The sequence below is a fragment of the Euprymna scolopes genome, chromosome 34 (assembly GCF_053919585.1).
Source record: "Euprymna scolopes isolate OS-2025 chromosome 34, ASM5391958v1, whole genome shotgun sequence".
In the NCBI taxonomy this organism is placed as follows: domain Eukaryota; kingdom Metazoa; phylum Mollusca; class Cephalopoda; order Sepiida; family Sepiolidae; genus Euprymna; species Euprymna scolopes.
This window is the reverse complement of record NC_136515.1, coordinates 55,319,040-55,341,734: the sequence shown is the minus strand read 5'-3', so window position 1 is coordinate 55,341,734 and position 22,695 is coordinate 55,319,040. Positions and strand designations below refer to the sequence as shown.

The window sequence follows — 22,695 nt, the reverse complement described above, 5'->3', positions numbered from 1 at the left end:
GTCTGAATAAGTCAGTCTTCACAGAGCTCACAAATGAAGATTGGGGTCTTGTTGCATTCGTCTTGACCTGCACAGCCGTAGTGTGACAATTTCCTACAGTCCCCTTGACAGGATACCCAGCTTTCTGCACTCTCAGAGCACAGTTCGTCACAGATCTAAATAGATACATTTTGAATACTTACCCCTTTTTGATGTACAGGGCTGAATAAAACAATGGTAGACGTTGGCTGCAAGGTGTTACCACGTGATCTCTTGATCAGACTCCTCACGAAAGAGCTCTCTCTCTCTCCCTCTGTTTCAGTTATCTGTGGTGTCTCGTTTTACCCATCTATCTCATTTTGCCCCAGGTTCCCCTACTTGTCACGGAATGAAAATGTCATTTGTGCATTAAATTATTTATTTTTTTATTTTTTTGTGGGTTGTTATCCTCATCTTTATAGTTGTTGTTGCAAACGAAGAAGGCCCGAGGAACAGTTGGGCGAAACGTGATGAAACGACAACAACAAATGTGAAGATAATGGTTAATAGTCCGCAAAAAAAAAAAAAAAAAAAAATCAATACGCAAACAATAAAGCCTCATCTCTAAGGATTAAAAAAAATTTAATATAGTAAAATGTCATATTCCAAAAATCACGTAAAGTGGTTTATTTTGTATAGAAAATATTTTTAAAACATTTTTAGCGATATTAATAGTAAATCGTAGCCATTACAAGTCTGATTTTAATCTAGGCAGTTTGAATTGAGTTGTATTCTTTTTTTAAATTAAAAATAGAGGATCAAGACACAACGTGATCACTTGCTGATGAATTAGATTTTCTTAGGCAAAAAAAAAAAAAAATACTTGATAAATTTTTTAAATTAACATTTCGTTCCATGACACCATAAAAAATTTTTTGAGAGAATTTTTTAATATTAATACCGCAGTACCTTTAACGTATGTACGTTTTCCAGATTATAAGTTAATCGATTGGGAGATCCTATTTATTAAAAATGAGTATAGGAGGTGATACCATACCACGAACATTAAAATAGTAAATAGATACGTTAATTTAATGTTCGGAATATGTTTTTACCTCCTATCCTCCTTTTTAATAAACTAGCATGGGTGCCCGGCGTTGCCCGGGTGTTTTGAGGTGTATGCTGAGCAAAACAAAACAAACGAAAAAAACGGTCAATTTTTTTAAACTTTGACCCCTATTGTGACCCCTTAAAATTTATTGTTTATGGCTCAAATCCAGTTATTAAGTTAGATCCATGTCCAAGGAACCTATATCTAAAATTTCCCGTGTTTAGACCCAAAATTGTGGGAGGAGTTTGGTAGAGTTCTCAAAGGTCAAATCGTTGAACTTTGACCACTTAATCGCCAAATTTCTGTCCGAAAACCAATAATGTCGATTTTCCCAAATCTCAGTACCCTGTATATCAAATTTCGAATCTGTAGACTAAAAATTGACAGAGTTATTGCGTAGGGAAATGTACACACACACACACACACTTATATATATATATATATAAATAGAATCTCCCGATCATGAAAATGCAACGTAAAAAAAAAAAAAAATGAAATAAAAAAAAATGCCGCTTTGGGGCCGTACATGAAACTAAAATATACCTTCTTGGTCTTCTGGCTAGGATCGAAGGGTAATATCTGTATAAAGATGGTATAATGTTGCTGTGGGGTTTATCTTCGCGCTGGGCGTTCATACAATCTAAATATGTCACAGACTTCTAGAAGGATATTGGCGATAAACCATCATAACCAAATATATTCTGACACTACATTACCCAGGTTACTTAGATAAACAGTTTTACAGTTTTAAAAGGGCTACAATAATACCGCAGGTTTGCCATTCACGCTGAACGTCCACATTACATATGAAAGATGCCGCTGTGGAATTACCACAGGTCTTGCTAGTGTCTATTATTACTAGAACTTAGAAAATCTGTGATACTAGTGGGGTTTATATATTTTTTAAGAAGTAAGTGCGGAAGTATCACCATCTTTGAAAGTCCATGTGCTGATGCTAATTAACCCTTAGGCTCCGCTGGCTGTCATTTTTTTAACACCTAGTTTTCTTTTTTAAACAACTGCAACAATGGTGTCTCCAAGGACTATGGAATTCTTCTTTGCCCTAACTGCATTAATCAATGAATGAAACCCATGCTCGAAACCCATGTTTGAATGTTCGTATTGTTTTTTGATGAAAAAATATTTTTCAAAGACCCTAAACTTGATTTTATGTGATGTGAAAAAATTCACACCCATCGTAGGCAGTGTGTGTAAAAATACTATTTGTAGCCCAAGAGTTAAGCAAGAGGCTAAACTAAAAAGTTTTATAAATATATTTTTATGCACACATTAGGAATGACTTACCCAAATCCAGTTAATTTCAGCAAACCATACGCTTCGTCCGAGCCGGAAAATGATAAAAATAAAAGCTTTTTATCTTTCGGCCCTGATGAAGCATATAGTTTGCTGAAACGTAATTGCATTTCTGTAGGCTATTGAAGGTATTTATAGCTCAGTCTCTATCAATCTATCTTTTACTATTATATAAAAGGAACTTTGTGTGTGTGTGTGTGTCTGTGCGTGAGTCAATTCCCTATGGACTCCGAAACGGCTGGGCCGATTTTTATGAAATTTCACACAAATACACTCCATGTATCTGACAGTGTTTTAACATAAGTTTTGTATCGGAATGTCTTCGATAAGTATCAATAATCGATAATCGAAGTAATCTGATTAAGGAAGGAATAGGCGATTTTAACCAAAGCTAACACCTTACACAGCCTAATATCACAAGCGCATTTGAAAATTTTTATTACAATACAAGCAGAAAGACCCAGAATATATAATCAACAGTAGGTTCTTTTATATGACAGGGGTACGTTTGAAATAAATGTTTCTGTTTCTTGACACTTCAAAAGCATGTGTACCTGATCTCATCCCGGCTGTGCTATTAAAAACAGTGCTCTGCCAAAATAGCTCCAGTTCTCTTCAAACTTTACAACAAATGACTTAATGAATCTTGCTTTCTTGCCTGCTGGAAAACTGCTTCTGTGGTACCAGTTTTCAAGAATTCTGGTGAAAAAACTGACCCCGCAAATTACCGCCCCATTAGCCTCCTCCCATTTTTCGCCAAAATATTTGAGTCCATAATTAACCAAGCTCTAGTCCAACACCTTACAGATGCTAAACTTCTGACCGACCAACAATATGGATTTAGGCAAGTCTGTTCCACAGCAGACATCCTAACTGTAATCTCTGAGTGTATATAACATTCACTTGACAAAGCAGGGGAGGGTAGATCAGTAGCTCTATATATATCTAAGGCTTTTGATAGGGTATGGCATGAAGGTCTTCTCAGGAAAATCAGATCATATGGTATCATTGGAAGAATACTTAACATAATTCTTAGATAAGAGAAAAATCCAGGTTGTCCTCGACTAAACAATATGATATAAATGCGGGAGTGCCTCAGGGGTCTATCCTTGGACCTCTATTATTCCTAATATTCATAAATGACCTCCCTGACAAATTTGTCTGTGAGATGGGTATATATGATGATGACACCATGCTCTATAACAGACACGACAGGAAAACAAATGAACACATATCTAAAGAAATGACAGAAACAATAGAGGATGACTTCCGATCTGTAGTGGAATGGGGACAAAAATGGATGGTCACATTCAATACTGCCAAGACTAAACTTGTTTCCTTCAATAACTACAAGAAACCTTCTTTACCACCAATAGCAATGGCCAAAGACTCTTTATCTGAAAGTACATCTTTTAAACTCCTTCGCCTAACGTTCACAGGAAACATGAGTTGGAACAATTACATTGAGCGCATTGCCAGGACCGCTGCGAAAAAGGTAGGTTCTCTCTACCGTGCTAGAAAGCTACTAACGCCCGAAAGTATCCTGTACATCTATAAGGCCACCATTCGCCCATGTATGGAGTATTGTTGTCATATTTAGGCTGGTGCATCTGCTACTAGTCTCTCACTCCTAGGCAAGGTTCAAAAGAGAGTCGCCAACCTGATAGGCCCTGAACTGTCATCTAAGCTCCAGCCTCTGTCCCATCGACGAAATATAGCATCCCTCTGCCTGTTCTACAAGTACTTTAACAGCGAATGCTCCGACGAACTGCAAGCACTTGTACCCCCTCGACGTAAATACCCCTGAAAAACCCGACATGCAGCAAAATCCCACCGCTACACAGTAGAGATCCCTAGATGTAAGAGAGCCTTCTACTCAAGTAGTTTCTTCCCCAGAACTGCTAGACTTGTGAATTTCCTTCCAGGTTCCTGCTTCCCCAACTATACTGATATGCAGAAGTTCAAGTGTAACGTGAACCGACATCTTGTTGCCCAACTCCCCACATAGTACCCTGTAGCTTATGTCCCTTATAGTAGCCCCCTACATGAAAGTGGCAATGTGCATTGTTTGGGGTGAAAATGTAACAATAATAAAAAAAAAGTGAATCATGAGACTTGACTTTTCATTTCAAACTTAAATTCAAACCATTATGACAGTACAAGCAGAAAGGTCAGTCATATAAAATCAACAATAGGTTTTTGATATAGAAAATGGTTCTGTTTAGAGCACAACTGAAGAATTCAAGCCATTTTATATGAAAATAATTTCATAAAATCGTAAGTTTTATATAATGCAATGCAGACTACAATGTATTGTGGACTAAGTAAGTGTGTAGAGGCATGAGAAGCTCCCTCCCTGTACATTGAGATGAGCCTCCAACTAGAGCTGGTAATCGATCGATTTGATTGAAAAAAAAATTTCGATGATAATTAAAATCGTTGATCATCTTCCAATCTCAGAGAACGACGAGTCTCCTTGCTAGTACATTATATATATAACACTGTTTTGGTACGTAAACAAAACTTGCTCTATCCTATCGCTATTAGATACCGGTACGTGGACTTACAACGATTCTGGCACTTCTTCATATCTACGTACAACCTAATATTAATCATACAAATATATATATATATATATATATATATATATATATACCCACATATATATATACATATGTACATATATATATACACACACATATATATACATATATATACACATATATACATATACATATACACATATATACATATACATATACATACACATATATACATATATCTATACACATATATACATATACATATATCTATACACATATATACATATACATATATCTATACACACACACACACCCATATATATATATATATATATATATATATATATATATATATATATATATATATATATATATTAACAGAATAACCCGACGTTGCTCGGGATTGAATAATTATCAACGAATGTTTAACACTCCCATATTTTTATTGTCATCAAAATCAGTGAAAGCGCCCATTTTTCAATCATATCGATTGTTTGCTTGCTCTAGTTGAGGACCCAACCCGTTGTACCAGGTGAAAGATTCACATACCTCTCGCAGTGATTTAGTTCACAGTACATAGTAGTTAACATTGCACTGTAGAGAACCTACTGTTGATTTTATAAAATTGTTTTTTTATATATGTAATGGTTTGAATTTAAGTTTAAAACGCAAAAGTCAGGTATCACACTTCAATTGTGCTCTAAAGGGAAGCATTCATTTCGAACGCGCCCCTGTCATATCAAAGAACCTACTGCGGGTTTTACATGTCGCGGCTTTCTGCTTGTGTGGTAATAAAACTTCTCAAATTCACTTGTGATGTTAGGCTGCGTAAGATACTAACTTTGATCAAAACAACCTGTTTCTCTTTTCATAGGATTATTTCAATTATCAATCCTGATGGAAGACACATACAAAACCTATCTAAGAACATTGCCAGGCACATTAAATACCTTCGTATGAGATTTTATAAAAATTGGCCAAGCGTTTCCGAGTCCGTAGAGAACAAACTAACAGACGCAATCCTTTATATATATATATATATATATATATATATATATATATATATATATATATATATATATATATATATATATATATACTTGTGTGTGTGTGTGCCTCTTATGTTATTTTGATTACATTAATGTGAGGTTAAAGGATCTACATAAGATTTACATATTGCGAATTATTATCGGCGATTATATAGGACCCCTGAAAACAGCGCCAGTGTCTTTGAAGTCTGGTCACACCGCCCCTCTTACAATCCGGTTCTCGATGAGATTTTCCTGTTCGCGTATCGTAGAATAGTGTTCGTACCTTAAATCCTAGACATTTCCTTTCTCTTCCGCGATGGCCCAAGTAGCGAAAATAGGCTCGTCTGACCTCATTCTCATGTCATCTCTTAAATATCGACGCTAGAAAAAATAAATAAAAAGTCTTCTAACATTCTCTCACTCCTCCGAGTTTGTGCTATTTTTTTGTTTCTTTTAAATCTTTTCGTCTTTATCCCCCCCTCTCTATCTCTCTCTCCCTTCCTCTCTCTTTATTTTCGTCAATTATGTCTTGCTCAGACTTGTCATTTCTTCCTCGACCCTAAATACGCTGTTTAAGGTTCTTTTCAGTATTCTACGGATGTAGTTCCCAAACCTTTGTTAAAAAAAAAAGTTTAAACTGGAACTTCTTCTGGCAGCCAAGTTATGCCAGTCTGTTAGCAATTAACAACACTATAACTATTTCACATTTATAACTCGTCAAACATGTCTTTATGAAAACCAGACGTTATTTTTTTTTTCTATCTACGGAAGGCCATAATTACTAGAAATTTGTACGTTTCACTTGCTACTCTAAATACTCGCCCAGTCTAACAATACTGAAACTAAGCCACTTATACGTATGCAAATGACCAACCCGTGGCACGAGGTGACGTGACAGCGTAGGAAGAGAAAGAAAAAATTAAGAGGATAAAGAGCACGTCTCGAGACGACAGAGTTTTTTTTTTTTTTTTTTTAATCACGTCGTGGCATGGCGGTAAGTTTTAAACAAGATGCAGGACTCATTTATCTTCCGAACTTTTAACAAGATTTTCGGACGACCATATTGTTGGCTTGGAAAATACGTGTCAGACGGCCTAATGTGGAAACGACCAGTATTAAATGCCTTTCCTTTCAACTAAAAAAAAAAAAAAAAAAAAACTAGTGTTGAATTTCTTTTCATTTGTTCTTTTGCAAAACCCTACATACAAAGAACGGAAGATTATTTGGAATTGTTTAAAAGGTTATACTACGTTATAATACTAATCCATAAAATAAAAATATATTTGTTTCGCTATCTCTGGTTGGAAATTTTCTTTAAACTTTATTTTGTTATAGCTAAGGTCAGACATTCACCCACTATTTCATATATTCCAACTGAGAAATATTTCTAAGATTCAAACCGTCCTTTAAAGTGAAGTTATTTGTATCTCTCTGGGACTTGTTTATAGTAAGCACTGTTGATAAATAAATATGTTACTGTATTGAATGAGATTCTGCACTTTTTGGCTTTGAACCAGTAATTTTTTTTTAATTTTTTAATTCCATATCAACAGCGCTTATTATAAACAGTGAACTTCCTATTACTTAACGCGCGACCGATGCCCTCTGCTGTATCGGACAATATAATCTTATACTTCAACATCTGAAAGAAGACGTGACAAGCCTTACCATCACCGTGGCGTCATGTAAATAAAAAGAAAACTGTATTTTGCTGAGGAAGATTCTGTTATGAATCGAATTAGTGAGTTTTATTTTAATAAATCAATATGTTTATTGATTCAATGGGATTCTGCACTTGTTTGGCTTTAAACAGTTAAATTTGGAATTTTGTGTGTGCGTATATATATATATATATATATATATATATATATATATATATGTATATATATATTAAGTAATGTGATTTATAATTTAAAATTTAAAAATTTAAAAAAATTTTAAAATTTAAAAATCGAATTTTAATTAAATTAAAAATCAGTTTCACAAGAAGGAACAACAACAAAATCAATTATCTGTACGATCGTTTCGGAAATCCGTACTTTTTATTGTGGTATACATGAAGTTATGTAGAACAATTATATATAGTTTTTTGGTAAGCGAGGTCTCATCATCAGCAAATTTAGGAGGGTTTTTATTGAATTTAAATTTAAAAGACACCATAAATAAACCTAGCATTAAAAGTAAGGCAGATGAATCTTTTAATTTTTCTTTTTTTGAAATCAGGAACTGTGTTTAAAGTAGCCATTTAGATGTTTGCTATAGCTTTTTATTTTATTGAATATGTATATATATATATATATATATATATATATATATATATATATATATATAGCCGGTGGCCTTAAGGATATACGCTAGCCTACATAGTCAAGGTTGACTTTGTTGACTGAGCTAGAAACTCCCGACCAGCAGTAATTATCACTTCCTACACTGATATTTGCATCAGCATCAAACACTAGTGTCTGCAGGTATAAAACTTAATATTTAACTAAATAGAATATATATATATATATATATATATATATATATGTATATATATATATTTTAAATAAATATTAAACGAGTGTTTGATGTTTATGCAATCATCGGTGTAGTAATTGATAATTACTGCTGGTCAGAGCATTCGAGCCCAATAAACAAAGCCAACCTTTACTTTGCGGGCTAACGTCTTTCCTCCAGACCACCGGCTCCATATATTAAGTTGACAAGAAAGTTCTTGCGGAATTTTAAATTTTGATTTCAAATGATGTATTTTCAAGTAAGTTTCCGTTACAATACATTTACTTTGTATATCACTAGTAATTCAGCCCAGCTTTTCCCGAGCCTTATGTACTGTCCATAACTTTATGTGCATATATATATATATATATATATATATATATATATATATATATATATATATATATATATATTAGTTGAATAATGTTGATTAGATTGATAAACAAGCAGAGAAAAAGCCTGCGATATAAATAGAATTAAACAACTTGTCACAAATATATGTTTTAAGGTTTTAACCAAGATAGTTAAAAAGTTAGCCATTTTTTTGGATGACGCTTTCCTCTTTTACTTTCTTTCGTTTTTTTTTTTGCGAATAAAAAACATGGCTGTTAATGGAGTACGCAGTTGCGAGTCTTTCAAGGTTTAATTATCTTCTGTCTAGACCTCCTTTATAAAGAACAACCCTGCTTTATTAAAGTAGAAACTGTTTATTTACAACATGATCAGCGTATATCACAGTTACGCACACAAGCGCATCCTCGTATGGGGCGAGATTGGATTACCTATTAGACAAGAACCTCGAGTGTCTCCAATCTCTCTGTAAAAGAGTGTGTTCGGACAACCTTTTATATTTTCATTTCAGAATCACCACTTACCAATGCAGGGAGACCATGCGAGGATAAGAGTTTGGCAAGGAAGCCAAGACAAGAAAAAAAGAAGTCGAGTCGAATACATCCGAGTGACTGTCGTTTAATTGTTATGGATTTCCATTCCTTGTAATAAATAATTTTACCAAGTTTTGATTTTGGTTTCGATTATAGCTGAATGAACTCAAGTTTGTGGGGTCTGCGTTCGCGTCTGACCGCCATAGAATGGAAATAAGCACACACTTTAATAGATACTTTTCATATCTATCTGCGTAAGTATACTTTGATAATTATGTTTCAGTTTGAAGAAATATGGTATTATTAAATTACGGGGTGTTCGTTCGAGCCTGACCTCCATAGAATGGAAATATGTCACAAAGGTATGGTATAATAAATTGTGGAGTTTATCTATTTTATTTTTACTTTCATCATATTTTGCTTTAATTTTGATACCCCCACATCCGAAGCTATCTCTTTACAACCCTTCCTTTTCATAATCTATCATACTTTCATAAATCAGAGTCCATTTTCTGCAGGCTGTTTTTGAACCCAGTCAACGACGGGTACTTTTGCTAGTATATATATAACGCCATAATGTTTGAATTTGTCCAAATGGTCGTTAAACAATTGTAACTTACAATGAAATACAATTTTGTTGCTATCAATTGGTTTTTGTTAAAACAGTATATATATATATATATATATATATATATATATATATATATATATATTAGTTCATTCAGGAATTGAGGAATATTTGGTCATTGATAACTAATACGTATTGTCAAAAATGTCAGAAAAGTCAGAAGTATATACATTTCAACGAAGGGGTTTTAACCCTACCTTTACCCTTTTTGCATAAATTAATGTAGATATAGTTAACATCTGGTCCTCTTACGCTAAGCCGGCGCGTTTCAAAATTCATAATGATCGGTTAATTAGTTTAAGGGTGAATTCTGGACATGCAGATTTGCAGAGTTGGCATTCGCGCCGGACATCCATATAGTGGATGTTTCGGTTTCGATTCAAGCAGAGGCACCCAAGTCATGTGGATATATATATTTTTTTTATTTTGAAATCGCAACTTTATAGTATATAAAAATCGATAGAACATTAACGCTATAATAATATATACGAAATCTGCAAGGATTAAAATATCATATTTAAGCATACTTTACGACCGGGCTATGCTGGGCATCCCCGCTAGCTTAGTTTTAACAAAAGAGTTGGGCATCCCCGCTTGCAGTTTTAACAAAAGAGCTACAATAATGTCAGGGCATCTCCATTTACGCTGAACATCCACAGAATGCCAACATCAATATATTACATATGAAAGAGTCTGTTGGGGAATTTCCACAGGTCCCGCTAGTTGTTGTTGTTGTTATTATTATTATTATTATTATTATTATTATTATTATAATAATAATAATAATAATAATAATAATAATAATATATATTTTTTTTTTTTTTTGCGAATTAGTCCACCGGGCAAATTATTCCTCATAATATAAAATATTCAATCGAAGATTGATTCTGTAATAATACATACGCAATCTGCATAAATTAATATATCATGTTTAATCGTATTGTACGACCAGGCAACGGCGGGCGTCCAGCTAGTGTTCTATAACATAGTCAAACAACCAATTGGAGAAAGGAAAATGATTGTTCTTCACTTATTTTGTTACTCAACGTTAAAGAAGCAAGGAAGAACTTTAATTGTGCACTGAGATTACTATGTACGATGGTCGTTCTAAAAGTAAAGCCTCCTATTTTTTCAACTCAAAATGTTGAAGAACTACGAAGAAAGGAGTAGCACCATTAAAACGAGCGACCCTTTTGTGCTCCAGAATTTTGTTTTTTTATATATATAGTCACAAACAATCTCAATGCACTTTTGTCAGCGGTGAACAATGGCTGTGCATGGGCGTCCAGAAAAGACTTTGTCATACAAGAGGTCGTTCCAAAAGTAGAAAGGCTACAAATACGGAAGTGGTGCCATAGAAACGAGAGGCCTCTTGCGCCCCAAAATTTGTTTTTCTACATAGTCACTAACATTCTGAATGCACCTTTGCCAGGAATTAAATGACGTGTCTCTGTTTCTGACGCACGGGTTGCTTTTCTTGGAGTCTCACACCGTCAATATCTACAATAAGAGATAAAATTTTCAGGTCAAAAATACATGTTCAGTCATCATAACGATGCAACTTGCAATCCTTTCGGATTCATTCGGGCGAAATAAAAATAACTTTTGGACGTCTTTCGTACTTCAATGCAGTTCCAGTTATTTCTTTCACCTGTTATATATTCTGTCGGTGTTTAGAATATTTCCACTATATGGATGTCCGGCGCAAGCGCAAACTCTACATATTTGCAGAATTCATCGCTAAACTAATTAACCGATCATTATAAATTTTGAAACACACCAGCTTAGCGTAAGAGGACCAGATGTGAACTATATTCTGTCGGTGTTTAGAATATTTCCACTATATGGATGTCCGGCGCGAGCGCAAACTCTACATATTTGCAGAATTCACTGCTAAACTAATTAACCGATCATTATAAATTTTGAAACACACCAGCTTAGCGTAAGAGGACCAGATGTGAACTATATTCAAATTAATTTATGCAAACAGTGTAAAGGTAGGGTTGAAACCCCTTCGTTAAAATTTAGATACTTCAAAAAAGTTTTTGACGTTTTTACAATATGTATCAGTTATCAATGACTAAATATTCCTCAAATTCTGTTTTTATTGAAGTATTTTAAAAAATTCTTTGGTCATAATATGACACAGAGCCCCCACCCCCCACCTAGAAAATTCAAATGTGACAGATTTTCATTAAATTTGGTCCATACTCATCAGATCCAATTTAAGCTAGGTTCCTTGAATTTCAATTTTTTTCTTAAGGCTCCTTAAGCTTAAGACTTCAATTTCGATATTTTATAGGGCGGGCGTTTAGAAAATTGTTTTATCTACATGCCCTGGTTGACATCCTGCGAATTTTGTCCCTTCTTATTTCAGGTAACAGAATTCAACAGACACATTACAGATAAATAAATATGATCGGTACAAACCAAAGATAACAGAGCGGGAAATGGATTACGAGGGAATCCAATTAGTAATAGAGTGCTATTCTAAACAATGTATCCAGAAAGTTTGCTTATCTTCCTCTGACGGCGGGGAAGTTAAACACAAGGCCAGTTTATAAAAGGAAATCCGGACCCCTTTTCACAAAAAATGCGGCACTCTAGACAATTGATACATTTTCCACGATCATTCTCCAAGTGAAGAAGTGTCAGGCGATCGTCAATAAAAAAAACTCTTTCCAAACAGAAAGGTAATGCCTGGGAATAATGTAACATGTGGCCGAAGCTGAGATTGAACTCACTACACGAGTTTGTAGCGTAATTCAAATCTTGTTCGTATCTGAATATTTGATGCTTCGCCAGGGCTATCGAATCAAGGGTATTTTTTCATCGTGAAGCCATCACTAGATGAGTTGCCTACCACGGCTTAGAGGCCCATCTCGAGAGAAGGATAGACCACGCCAGTTTCCCAATCTGGTATTTTACCTTGCGGTACATACAGTGCTTCGCCTTCCCAAATAGTCTCTCTTAACTTTGGTGAGCTATCGAAAATCGTTGTGTCAACGTGATTGTACCGTCGTATACCCATTGTGGTTGGGAATATATCCTCCTGATATCGACCAATGTAGATGATAACTGATCTGGCTAGAAGATTCGATGTGCATAGTTAATATGCTGCATGTTTGTTTTTCATTTACTTGCCTCCGCACGAGGGCTGATTTATATACAAAATAGGTATTTATATAGGGGCAATCTAGCTACCGTCCCCCCTCCAAAAAGAAGACACTCCCGATGATATAAAAAAAATATATCAGCATACATGGATTTCTCGTTCATTGACAGAGGACAGATCAGCTGAAGTGTAGTATCAAAACAGATAGTACACTTTGATCTTAGCTAATCCGAAATTCACAAACGAACGACACGTGTTTATTTATTTTTTTTTTTATTTCTGTTTCATTACTGCTTTTGCACATTCACATTTTAGACAATGTTGGTTAATTAATTTTTTAAAACTTATTTCAACCGTGCTTCATTGATTCTTTTGTTTTACTAGTAATAAGTTTTAAAAAATGTTAACTTTACAAGTGTATTAGTGCCAATTAAATGTAACATCTATAATCGAACTCTGATTGCCAGTTTTACACTTCCTGTTGATGACAATTTTAATAGTTAAATAATTAATCCATGTAAATACGTATAATAATATAAAAAAATAAATATAAATATAAATAAAATAAAATGAATAAAATACATAATAATATAAATAAAATAAAATGAATAAAATACATAATATAAATAAGATAAATATTAATATAAATACAATAAAATGAATAAAATACATAATATAAATAAAATAAATATTAATATAAATAAAATAAAATGAATAAAATAAATATTAATATAAATAAAATAAAATGAATAAAATACATAATAATATAAATAAAATAAATATTAATATAAATAAAATAAAATAAATAAAATAAATATTAATATAAATAAAATAAAATGAATAAAATACATAATAATATAAATAAAATAAATATTAATATAAATAAAATAAAATAAATAAAATAAATATTAATATAAATAAAATAAAATGAATAAAATACATAATAATATAAATAAAACAAATAAATAAATAGAAATAAAAACAAGATAAAATAATAGAAATAAAATAAAACATTTTTTAAAAATATTTTCTTTAAAAATATAATTAAATTATATATATAAATTTAAAATATATAATTAAATAATATATGTATAATTAAATTAAATTATATATATATATACATACAATTAAATTACAAAATATATAAGTAAATTAAAAGATATACAAGTAAATAAGAAAGATAAGCAAAAAAATATTAAAAACATTTTCATTTAATTTAAATGTAAATAAATTAATAATATAAGTAAAACAATATATAAAGAAAGCAAAACTAAAAATTACAAAATACATGGAAAAATTAATTTTCATGAGATCAAAAAATATAAATAAAATATAATATAAATAATGTAAATAAAAATATAAAAGAATTTAAATAAAATATAAATAAAATAAAAATAAAGTACAAAAACAACATAAATAATAAATAGCATAGATAAAATAGAAAAATAAATATAATAAAATAATAATAATCTCAAAATAGGACTAAAATAAATAAATTGATAAAATAACACGAAGAAAATATAAAGAAAAATAAATTTATAAAAATAAAATAAAAAAAAGTAAAATACTATATTTGACAAAAAGTCACTTGTTTGAATTTCAGATATTCAGCTTGAGATCAATTGCACTGCAAATGTTTGGAAACCCAGTTTATCCTACTATTTCACTGATAGTAAGACGAAGGAAAGGTAATTTCGTGCAGTTACAAAGAATATTAGTAAAAAAATTGAACTCAACAGGGTTTCGACGGATCTCAAACCCAGCTTGTCAATTTCTCAGTTGAACCCTAGGAAATTTAGGCATGTACAAAGACGTAGATACAAAGGTGAGAGAGAAAGAGTAAAGATTATAAGTAATAAAAAAAAAGGGATAAAAAAAGGGTCATACTTGATAATGTCACAAGTTCTTCTTTCATGTCTTCCGTCTTGGGACAGCAATCTGAAAAGTCGCCCGTGAGAAAGACAGGGTGTTAGATAGACGGTTAGACAAACAGAGGGTCAGACAGTTAGACAGAAGGTTAGACAGACAGTTTGACAGACAAAATATGCAAATCAGCCAGCGGTTAAAAAAAAAAAAAAGATTAAGCAAGCGACAGATAGAGAACAAAAAAATCTGGGGTAATATCAAGAGTATGCAAGAGCAAATAAAATCTTCTTCAGCCGATTGCTCTTCGGCCTTCTTTGCCTACAATCAACTGTTATTTTTAATTATTTATCAGTAGAATGTAATAAATTTGTATACAAGAATAAGTATTAGAATGACTAACCGGATTTATCCGGCGTTATCCGGTAGGTTAATAATTTTTTTTCTTTTAAATCTACGCCATTTAAAAAAACATGGCGGCTATGATTAAATAATTCTGACCTGGTTAACTTATTTTATGAAAGGAGCTTATTCGAAATCTATTTTATTGCTTATAACAACATGAACCAACGTCCAACGAAAGAAAATGGCTAGTCAGAATCATATAATAATTTTTAAGACGTGAATGACTTAATCGAAAAACTGACCGTCTTTAGTTTACGATATAGATATCTGAATTACTTGGGCAAGGAAGTATGATTTTAATTGTTTTGTTAAATTACTTTACGGTTCAATTTAATGGCGAATTAGTTTAATCAAAAACATACAAACATGTCTAATGCTAATATTCAAACTGCAGGCGATTCAAAGTGTCAAAACCTACCCGTGATAACTAGAGTAGTCTTTGTCAATTACATTGTCAGTGTTTTGCGGGTTGTCGACCCTGTGGCGCATCGATCTATATATATAATATATTCTACGTTGCTATCTTTTAAAGGTTGAAGGTTCAATCCTCAGTACAGCCGATACTAAGAAAATAATTATGAATTATTGGATTGGCCAAACGATTTGTTGTTTTTTGTTTGTTTGTTTTGTTTTCTGTTTTAATGTTATCTTTAATGCCGACTAAAGATCGTTTTATATTCTTATCCTTCAAATTCTGTATTTCGTGTAGCGAGTATTTTGAGTCGTAGTGTAATAAGACTTCGAGTAGAATATATATTTTTTTTTTACATTTTGCTTGTATTTCAGGTCTTGAAATGCAAAATCAAGGATAACGTTACCAATATTTGATACATTTTACTACAAAGAAAAAAAAAGCGAAAAGAGAAAAAAAAAATCAATATTAACAGAAACCTGCATAAGGCTATACTATGTGCATGAGGAGAATGTCGTTACAGAATGAGTGAGTCAAACATAGTTCGCTCAATCCTGCAAGGGATATTAGTTTTGTAAAAAATACTCCTCGCTCCGAACGGTCAAAGATGATCGACAGTAGAACAAGATTTCCGTTTGACAACAAGATAAATCGCAGACATTCCCAAAATTTCAAAATCGAGCGTGGAAAATTAATTGCATGAACTTAATTCTTTTTCTAAACTTGATGTATGGATTCGTCCTTTCTTTTAAAAAGTAAAACAAAAACGAACGAACCTTTTGGCCAATTCAATACTTAAGATTTCTACTCGGTCATGGGTGACGGAACGAGAACAATTAATTTTCGTTTACGTTTAAATTCTGTACTGATTGTCGAGTTCGACAAGACGCACCTGAAGATGGCCGGGTGTTACATCAACCGAAACGTTGTTAAAAAAAACTTCCAAGTATTCTTACTTATACCTCATTCATAGCTGTTATATAGTGTTCGTAATATACGAATGAAATTGCTCATCAAGTGTTCTCGGAAACTATTATTTTGTAGGACCGATAAAGACAATTGTTAGTAAAAAGAAGCTTCGTTAATAGTGCGGGTTGACGAGGTAGGAAGGGAGGAGGTGCTCAGTATTCGAGAGAAGAGAAACGTGAAACTTGTTAGCTTTGCAGATAGGGTTGAAGCATTAAATTGCGTCCCGAGGGTGAGAGTTGTAAAAAAAAAAAAAAAAAAAAAAAAAAAGATGTCTTTTTCGTATTGTCGTATAACTTTTTACAAAACGTAGTGTCGGGACGATTTATTGGAATCGGGAATCGGAAAAAAAAATCGGAACATTTGGGGTATTGAAATCGGTATCGGAAAATTTGTGCGCTTTTTCCAATGCCAAAATGATTCTTTCAATTTCATTTTTTATTTGTTTTTGTTTAAACCAAACTCTTCCACTGCTAGTAGTAATAATAAAATAATAAATATTTATCGATTTTTAATTGACACTGCCACTAAAATCGATAGATCATCCTTCACAAGTGTATTTTTATGTTTAGGAAAATATATGTACATTTAACATGTGTTTTTACGGCAATCGAGGAAAAAATAACTTTATGATTAAATATTTAGAGAATTTTCTGCGGAATCGGTAATTGTATTGGAATTTGGAAAAATATTGGCAACCTTCGATCACTAAACAAAACGGTCAATAAATATAAGAGGATCACTCTCCTTCACAAAATACCACTCATTCGTTAATAAGAATTAAAAATCCTTTCTGAAATGCACCAATATATGGTACATGTCAACTTTAGTCTATGCCCCCCCCCCCGACCTGTCCATCAAGTTTTAACTATAAACACCCAAATTTTAATCACTGTTCGGTTATATAGAGGAGCACATAAATAATCGTCTCATCAGTTAGATGCGTTATTCTGAATAGACTTCACACTCACCGGATCTTGACTGCACAGATTATTATCTGCGGGGTTATTTCAAAGATAATGTCGATCAAAACAATCTACGCACGATTTCTAAAATAAACAGGGACAAGAGAGGATTGGGTCAGAGGTTTTTACAATCTTGAACGTCCTCTCCAAGTGTCCTTATCATTGAAAAGCAATAAAACAGAGCCTGTTGGATATTTATGACAGAAACTTGGTGGATAAGTAAGCCAAAAATTGAAGGTAATTAGTACAATATATGATTGCTTTGCAGAAATGACTTTATTTTATTAACGATAGCATGGTCGTTGGGGATTGGCTCACTGGACATCGATACAAAGGTTGTGAAGATATCCTCCTGATCTCGACCAGCGTAGATGATAACTGATGTGGCCAGAAGATTCAATGCGCGTAGCAAATATGCTGCATCTTTTTTTTCTCTCATTTAGTTGCCTCCCCATGAGGGCAGATTTATTGTGGGGACAATTTAGATACTCGACCCCCTCCCCCGCCCAAAAATATGAGGACACTCCCGATGATAGCAAACATGAAAAAATGTATCAGCATACATGGATTTCTCCTTCATTTACAGAGAACAGAGGATAGATCAGCTGAATTGTAGTATCAGAACAGATAGTACACTTTGATCTTAGCTAATACCTCATGACGCCGGATTGATCAGTTCAGTTTGTACGTTTTACGGCATATCAACCAATTTCAGAAGTAATTTAATTTGGAAACACGATAACTACTGCAAGCAATTTATTCTATACACTTGATTTATCACAAGTTACCCAGAAATAGCAAGTGCTACAGCTGAAAAATACCGGGATATTTTGTGGAAGAGTTTCACCTATCCTCAAGAGGCACGCCACCCCAAAACATGTGAGTTTGAGTAATTAAAAAAAATTATTACTTCATCAAGGGCCCTGTGGGAGGGACATTAGAATACGCCGACTTCCCCCTGCAGAGGGTAAAAGTCCCTCAATGGGGGTCCTGGATATGACCTTAAACTATATCCAGTGGTGAGGCCCCAGCTTGTGGGCTTTGGGGAGAGTGGAGCCACCCGGGTTATTTAATGCCGAATCCAAAGATTTTGAAGAAAACATTTTTTAATAGAATATATTTGTTGTTTTCACGTCGGTTTCTATTTAACCCATAGTTGGGACCCTCACAGGTACTACCACTCCTGGTCAGAGTGGACCTGGTAGCAATGGTAATTAAAGGGTGGCTCCACACTCCCAGAAACCCACAAGTTGGGGCCTCACCACTGGATATAGTTTAAGGTCATATCCAGGACCCCCATTTAGGGACTTTTACCCTCTGCAGGGGGGTAGTCGGCGTATTCTAATGCCCCACCGACAGGGCCAATAACCGAAATTGGAAACATGCAAATACATTACAAGATCTCGTTCAAATATCGTTTTTTTTTTAACAACCTCAAATTCAAATAATAAAATTTAAAAACCTGTCCGTTTAATTTTTTAGACGCTAAAGAAACAAAAAGAAAAAGAAAAAGAAAGGGGGAAAAAGAAAAGCAAAGGAGAAATTGTATATACTTAAAAAAAATTTCTGTTCTATGTTATTCTAATATATTTGAATTGTTTATCGCGTCACATATTAGAATAACATGACAGAAAAATTTCTTCTTCGATTTGTTCTGTATGCTTCGATAACCTTCTGGGATTCTAAGATCTAAACTCTACATTAAGACGAGAAGCCGTCATTTCGCGGTTTAGAGTTTTTACAAATCATGTTAATCAGTTTAAGGCCCGCGAACAAAACGGCCGACTGGTTTTAAAACTTGCAGCAACCAAAATACGAAAAAACAGTCCGAGCAAATAAAGCAAAATTAGCGCGCTTTATCAAAATAGACACGTGTCAGTTCGCTGTAATTCTTAAATAAAATACCGTTGTTTTATTTTATTTTATTATTTTATTTTTTTAATTTCTGGGGAGAGCACGGGGCATGCGCAGTCGCGGTGGTTCACGAGGTTGCGTTGTTTGCCAAGTGGATTAGATTAGCTTTCTTGGCACTTTGACAAATTTGGGTGCGAGGCTTTTCGGCCATTATTATTACATCTTTTGGCAAAAGGAAAGACACGAAAAAAAACAAAACAAAAAAAAACGAAAATAGAAGAAAAGAAGAAACTGAAAACTCGAGAAAAGAAGTAATCTAATGGCTGACATTCATAAATTATCTATTTTGAGAACTGTTAATAAAATAAAAAAATAAAGTATTTCCACATGGAATACATATTTATTCGGAATTTTGGAGATGAGAAGAGACAATTTGTATTATTTGGACTTCTCTTCTAATTTCTTCTTCTTCTTCTTCTTATTATTATTATTATTATTATTATGATGATGATGATGATGATCATCATCATCATGATGTAGTCCCTCAAGGAGAAGTCACATAGGCCATCATCAAAGATTTCTCTCTGAGAACAATTTATAGTCTTCTCTGGAGTCTGAGTGACAACAAGTCCTCCTAGATTTCCAGTACTGTCCACCTCTTTCGATAACCATTACAGATGATTTTGCGCTATTGGAACAGCCGCTTACTATTGACTTCTCATTGGCTGCGACCATTGGTCTTCACTGGAATTTTGGTGAAAAAAAAAGTCTCCTCAAGGTCCCAAACCTCTTTGCACTCGTCCAGCGGAGGTCTGGATAGTGCTTTCTCTCCTCGTTCTTTCCATCCTCCTTGTCCCTCCTCGCTTATTTGGTATGGCGTTTTTTTTATGACACACATACACACACAAAGAAATGGGAGGGAAGTCACACGCCAAGGGTTGTTATTATTAATTAAATATTTATTAAGTATTTTTACGTGCATAAAATGGTATATATTAAACTATTTAATAGATAAAATGAATTAAAATACATCCCATCAAAAAGGGAAGTGCGACGGGAAACAAAAATAAAAGGGAGGTTACTTCTCTCTCTTCGCCGCTTAGGAAAGCGAAAATCGAAATACAAAAATAAGCAACTGTTAAAATGTATATATAAATAACTGTTAAAATAGATACATAAATAAAAACTGCTTATATATCGTTCAAAAACAACAGCCCACACACTGAGACCGATCATGACGAAATCTGACATGATGATGATCTCCGACCTAGAGATGGTGCACACCATTTTTCGAGGTCAAAGTCAAAGGTTAAGGTCATATTTTGTGCGGCTCTTACAACATCCACTTACTGCAAGGGTGCTCGTGAAGCGGGTACCTGAACGTACAGCAAATTCTTGCGCGAAGCACAGGAAACTTTGCTAGCATATATATATATATATATATATATATATATATATATATATATATATATATATATATATATATATATATAAAAGTGAACGTGTGTGTGTGTGTTGTGTCTGTGTATATTTCTCTACGAAATAACTCTGTCAATTTTTAGTCTACAGACTCGAAATTTAATATACAGGATACTGAGATTTGGGAACATATATATATATATATATATATATATATATATATATATATATATATATATATATATATAATTCATAATTCCAAAACCAATCATTTAATTATCAATCATAATTTTTTATTCATGTTTTATGGAGCACGTCTTACACGTGTTTAAGCAACTCATCAGAGACAAAATTACATTCCTCAGAAAATAGTTGGAAAGATTTTTTTCCCCTTGGAATGCAAAAGAATTTAGTCCGAAAAAAATGTTGATGAAAGGAATGGACCTATTTAAAGTTCATAGAAACATAAGAACTAAAAACACTTAATTATTGTAATGTTTATAGCACTTACCCGAAGAAAAAAAAATTTCCATACAAATACACTTTATATATATATATATGTGTGTGTGTGTGTGTGTGTGTATAGTGGGCAGTCGGTTTTTGATCCTAGCTTGAGGTAGTTGATTGTCTAACCGCACTGAAGAGCTGTAGAACCGCGAAACAGTACTGTATGTGAATGACTATATATATATATATATATGATTAGTTTTTTTTTTTTTTAAAGAATTCAAGCAGAGTGCTCAATTAAAAGGAAAATCCAAAATGTAAGAGCGTATTTATATTTTGTGTACAGAAAGTTGTTAGTTGAGACAGATCATTGGTACCGTCGGTTTCAAGCCCGATAATAAAGCCCGTTTAAGGTATCCTTATCAAGCTCTCTTCAGCCAATATTCGTCTCTTCGTCTATTCGAATATTGGCTGAAGAGAGCTTGATAAGGATACCTTAAACGGGCCTTATTATCGGGCTTGAAACCAACGGTACAAATGATCTGTCTCAACTAACAACTTTCTGTACACAATATATATATATATATATATATATATATATATATATATATATATATATATATATATATATATATACACAAGATATAAATATACACATGGTTGCTTCCTTTAGTCATAACAGACGATGGATACCCAGTGTAATAGTGCTTGCGCGTGGAATTTTTGTGGCAAGAGCTGCGCAATCCGCAACCAGAAATTTCCTGAGTCGATATTGTTAAAATGTGTGTGGCCAGTGAAGGTTCAGGACGACTAGAAATAATGCCAAAAATAACCGGAGATCACATGCAGTGCCTAATATTCCCAAACGGTCACCCATTTGTTACTATTAAGGCTCACCGTTGCTTAACTTCGGTAATCTAATGAGAATACATACATACATACATACACACATACGCATATAATTATTCTTACTGTGTTCATTTTTTCCTATTTCTTTTCATATATCTTTTCTTTATGGCATGCCAGTTTATGATATATTGGGACGTGTGTGTGGTTAAAAAAAATCTGTTGAATAGCACATGCACTTTTCCAATGAGAACAGTTACAAAGATTGAGGATTGTTCAAATGTTTTATAAGATAAACAAAAGTACTCGTTTCCTGGTTTATAAGCACAGATGTTCAAACTCGGAAAGTCCTCTTGTGTCCGACAAAAGATAAAAAAACAGATGTACAAATGAGGCCAGAAAATATCATCTTAATGTTAAGTAACGTTCTCAAGT

The 22,695-nt window shown here is 33.2% G+C and overlaps 1 protein-coding gene across 4 annotated transcripts in view; it reads right to left on the bottom strand.

Annotated features, from left to right (window-relative positions):
- Positions 1–22,695, bottom strand: part of LOC145259207 (neuronal membrane glycoprotein M6-a-like) — a 1,045,587-nt gene that overhangs the window by 366,372 nt on the left and 656,520 nt on the right. The window contains exon 2 of one of the 4 annotated variants that reach the window (XM_080117043.1): positions 14,971–15,021. The exons of the other annotated variants lie outside the window; for them this stretch is intronic. Coding sequence (XP_079973169.1) covers positions 14,971–15,021 — 51 coding nt within the window. The remainder of the gene's footprint in view (positions 1–14,970; positions 15,022–22,695) is intronic. 4 annotated transcript variants of the gene reach the window in all.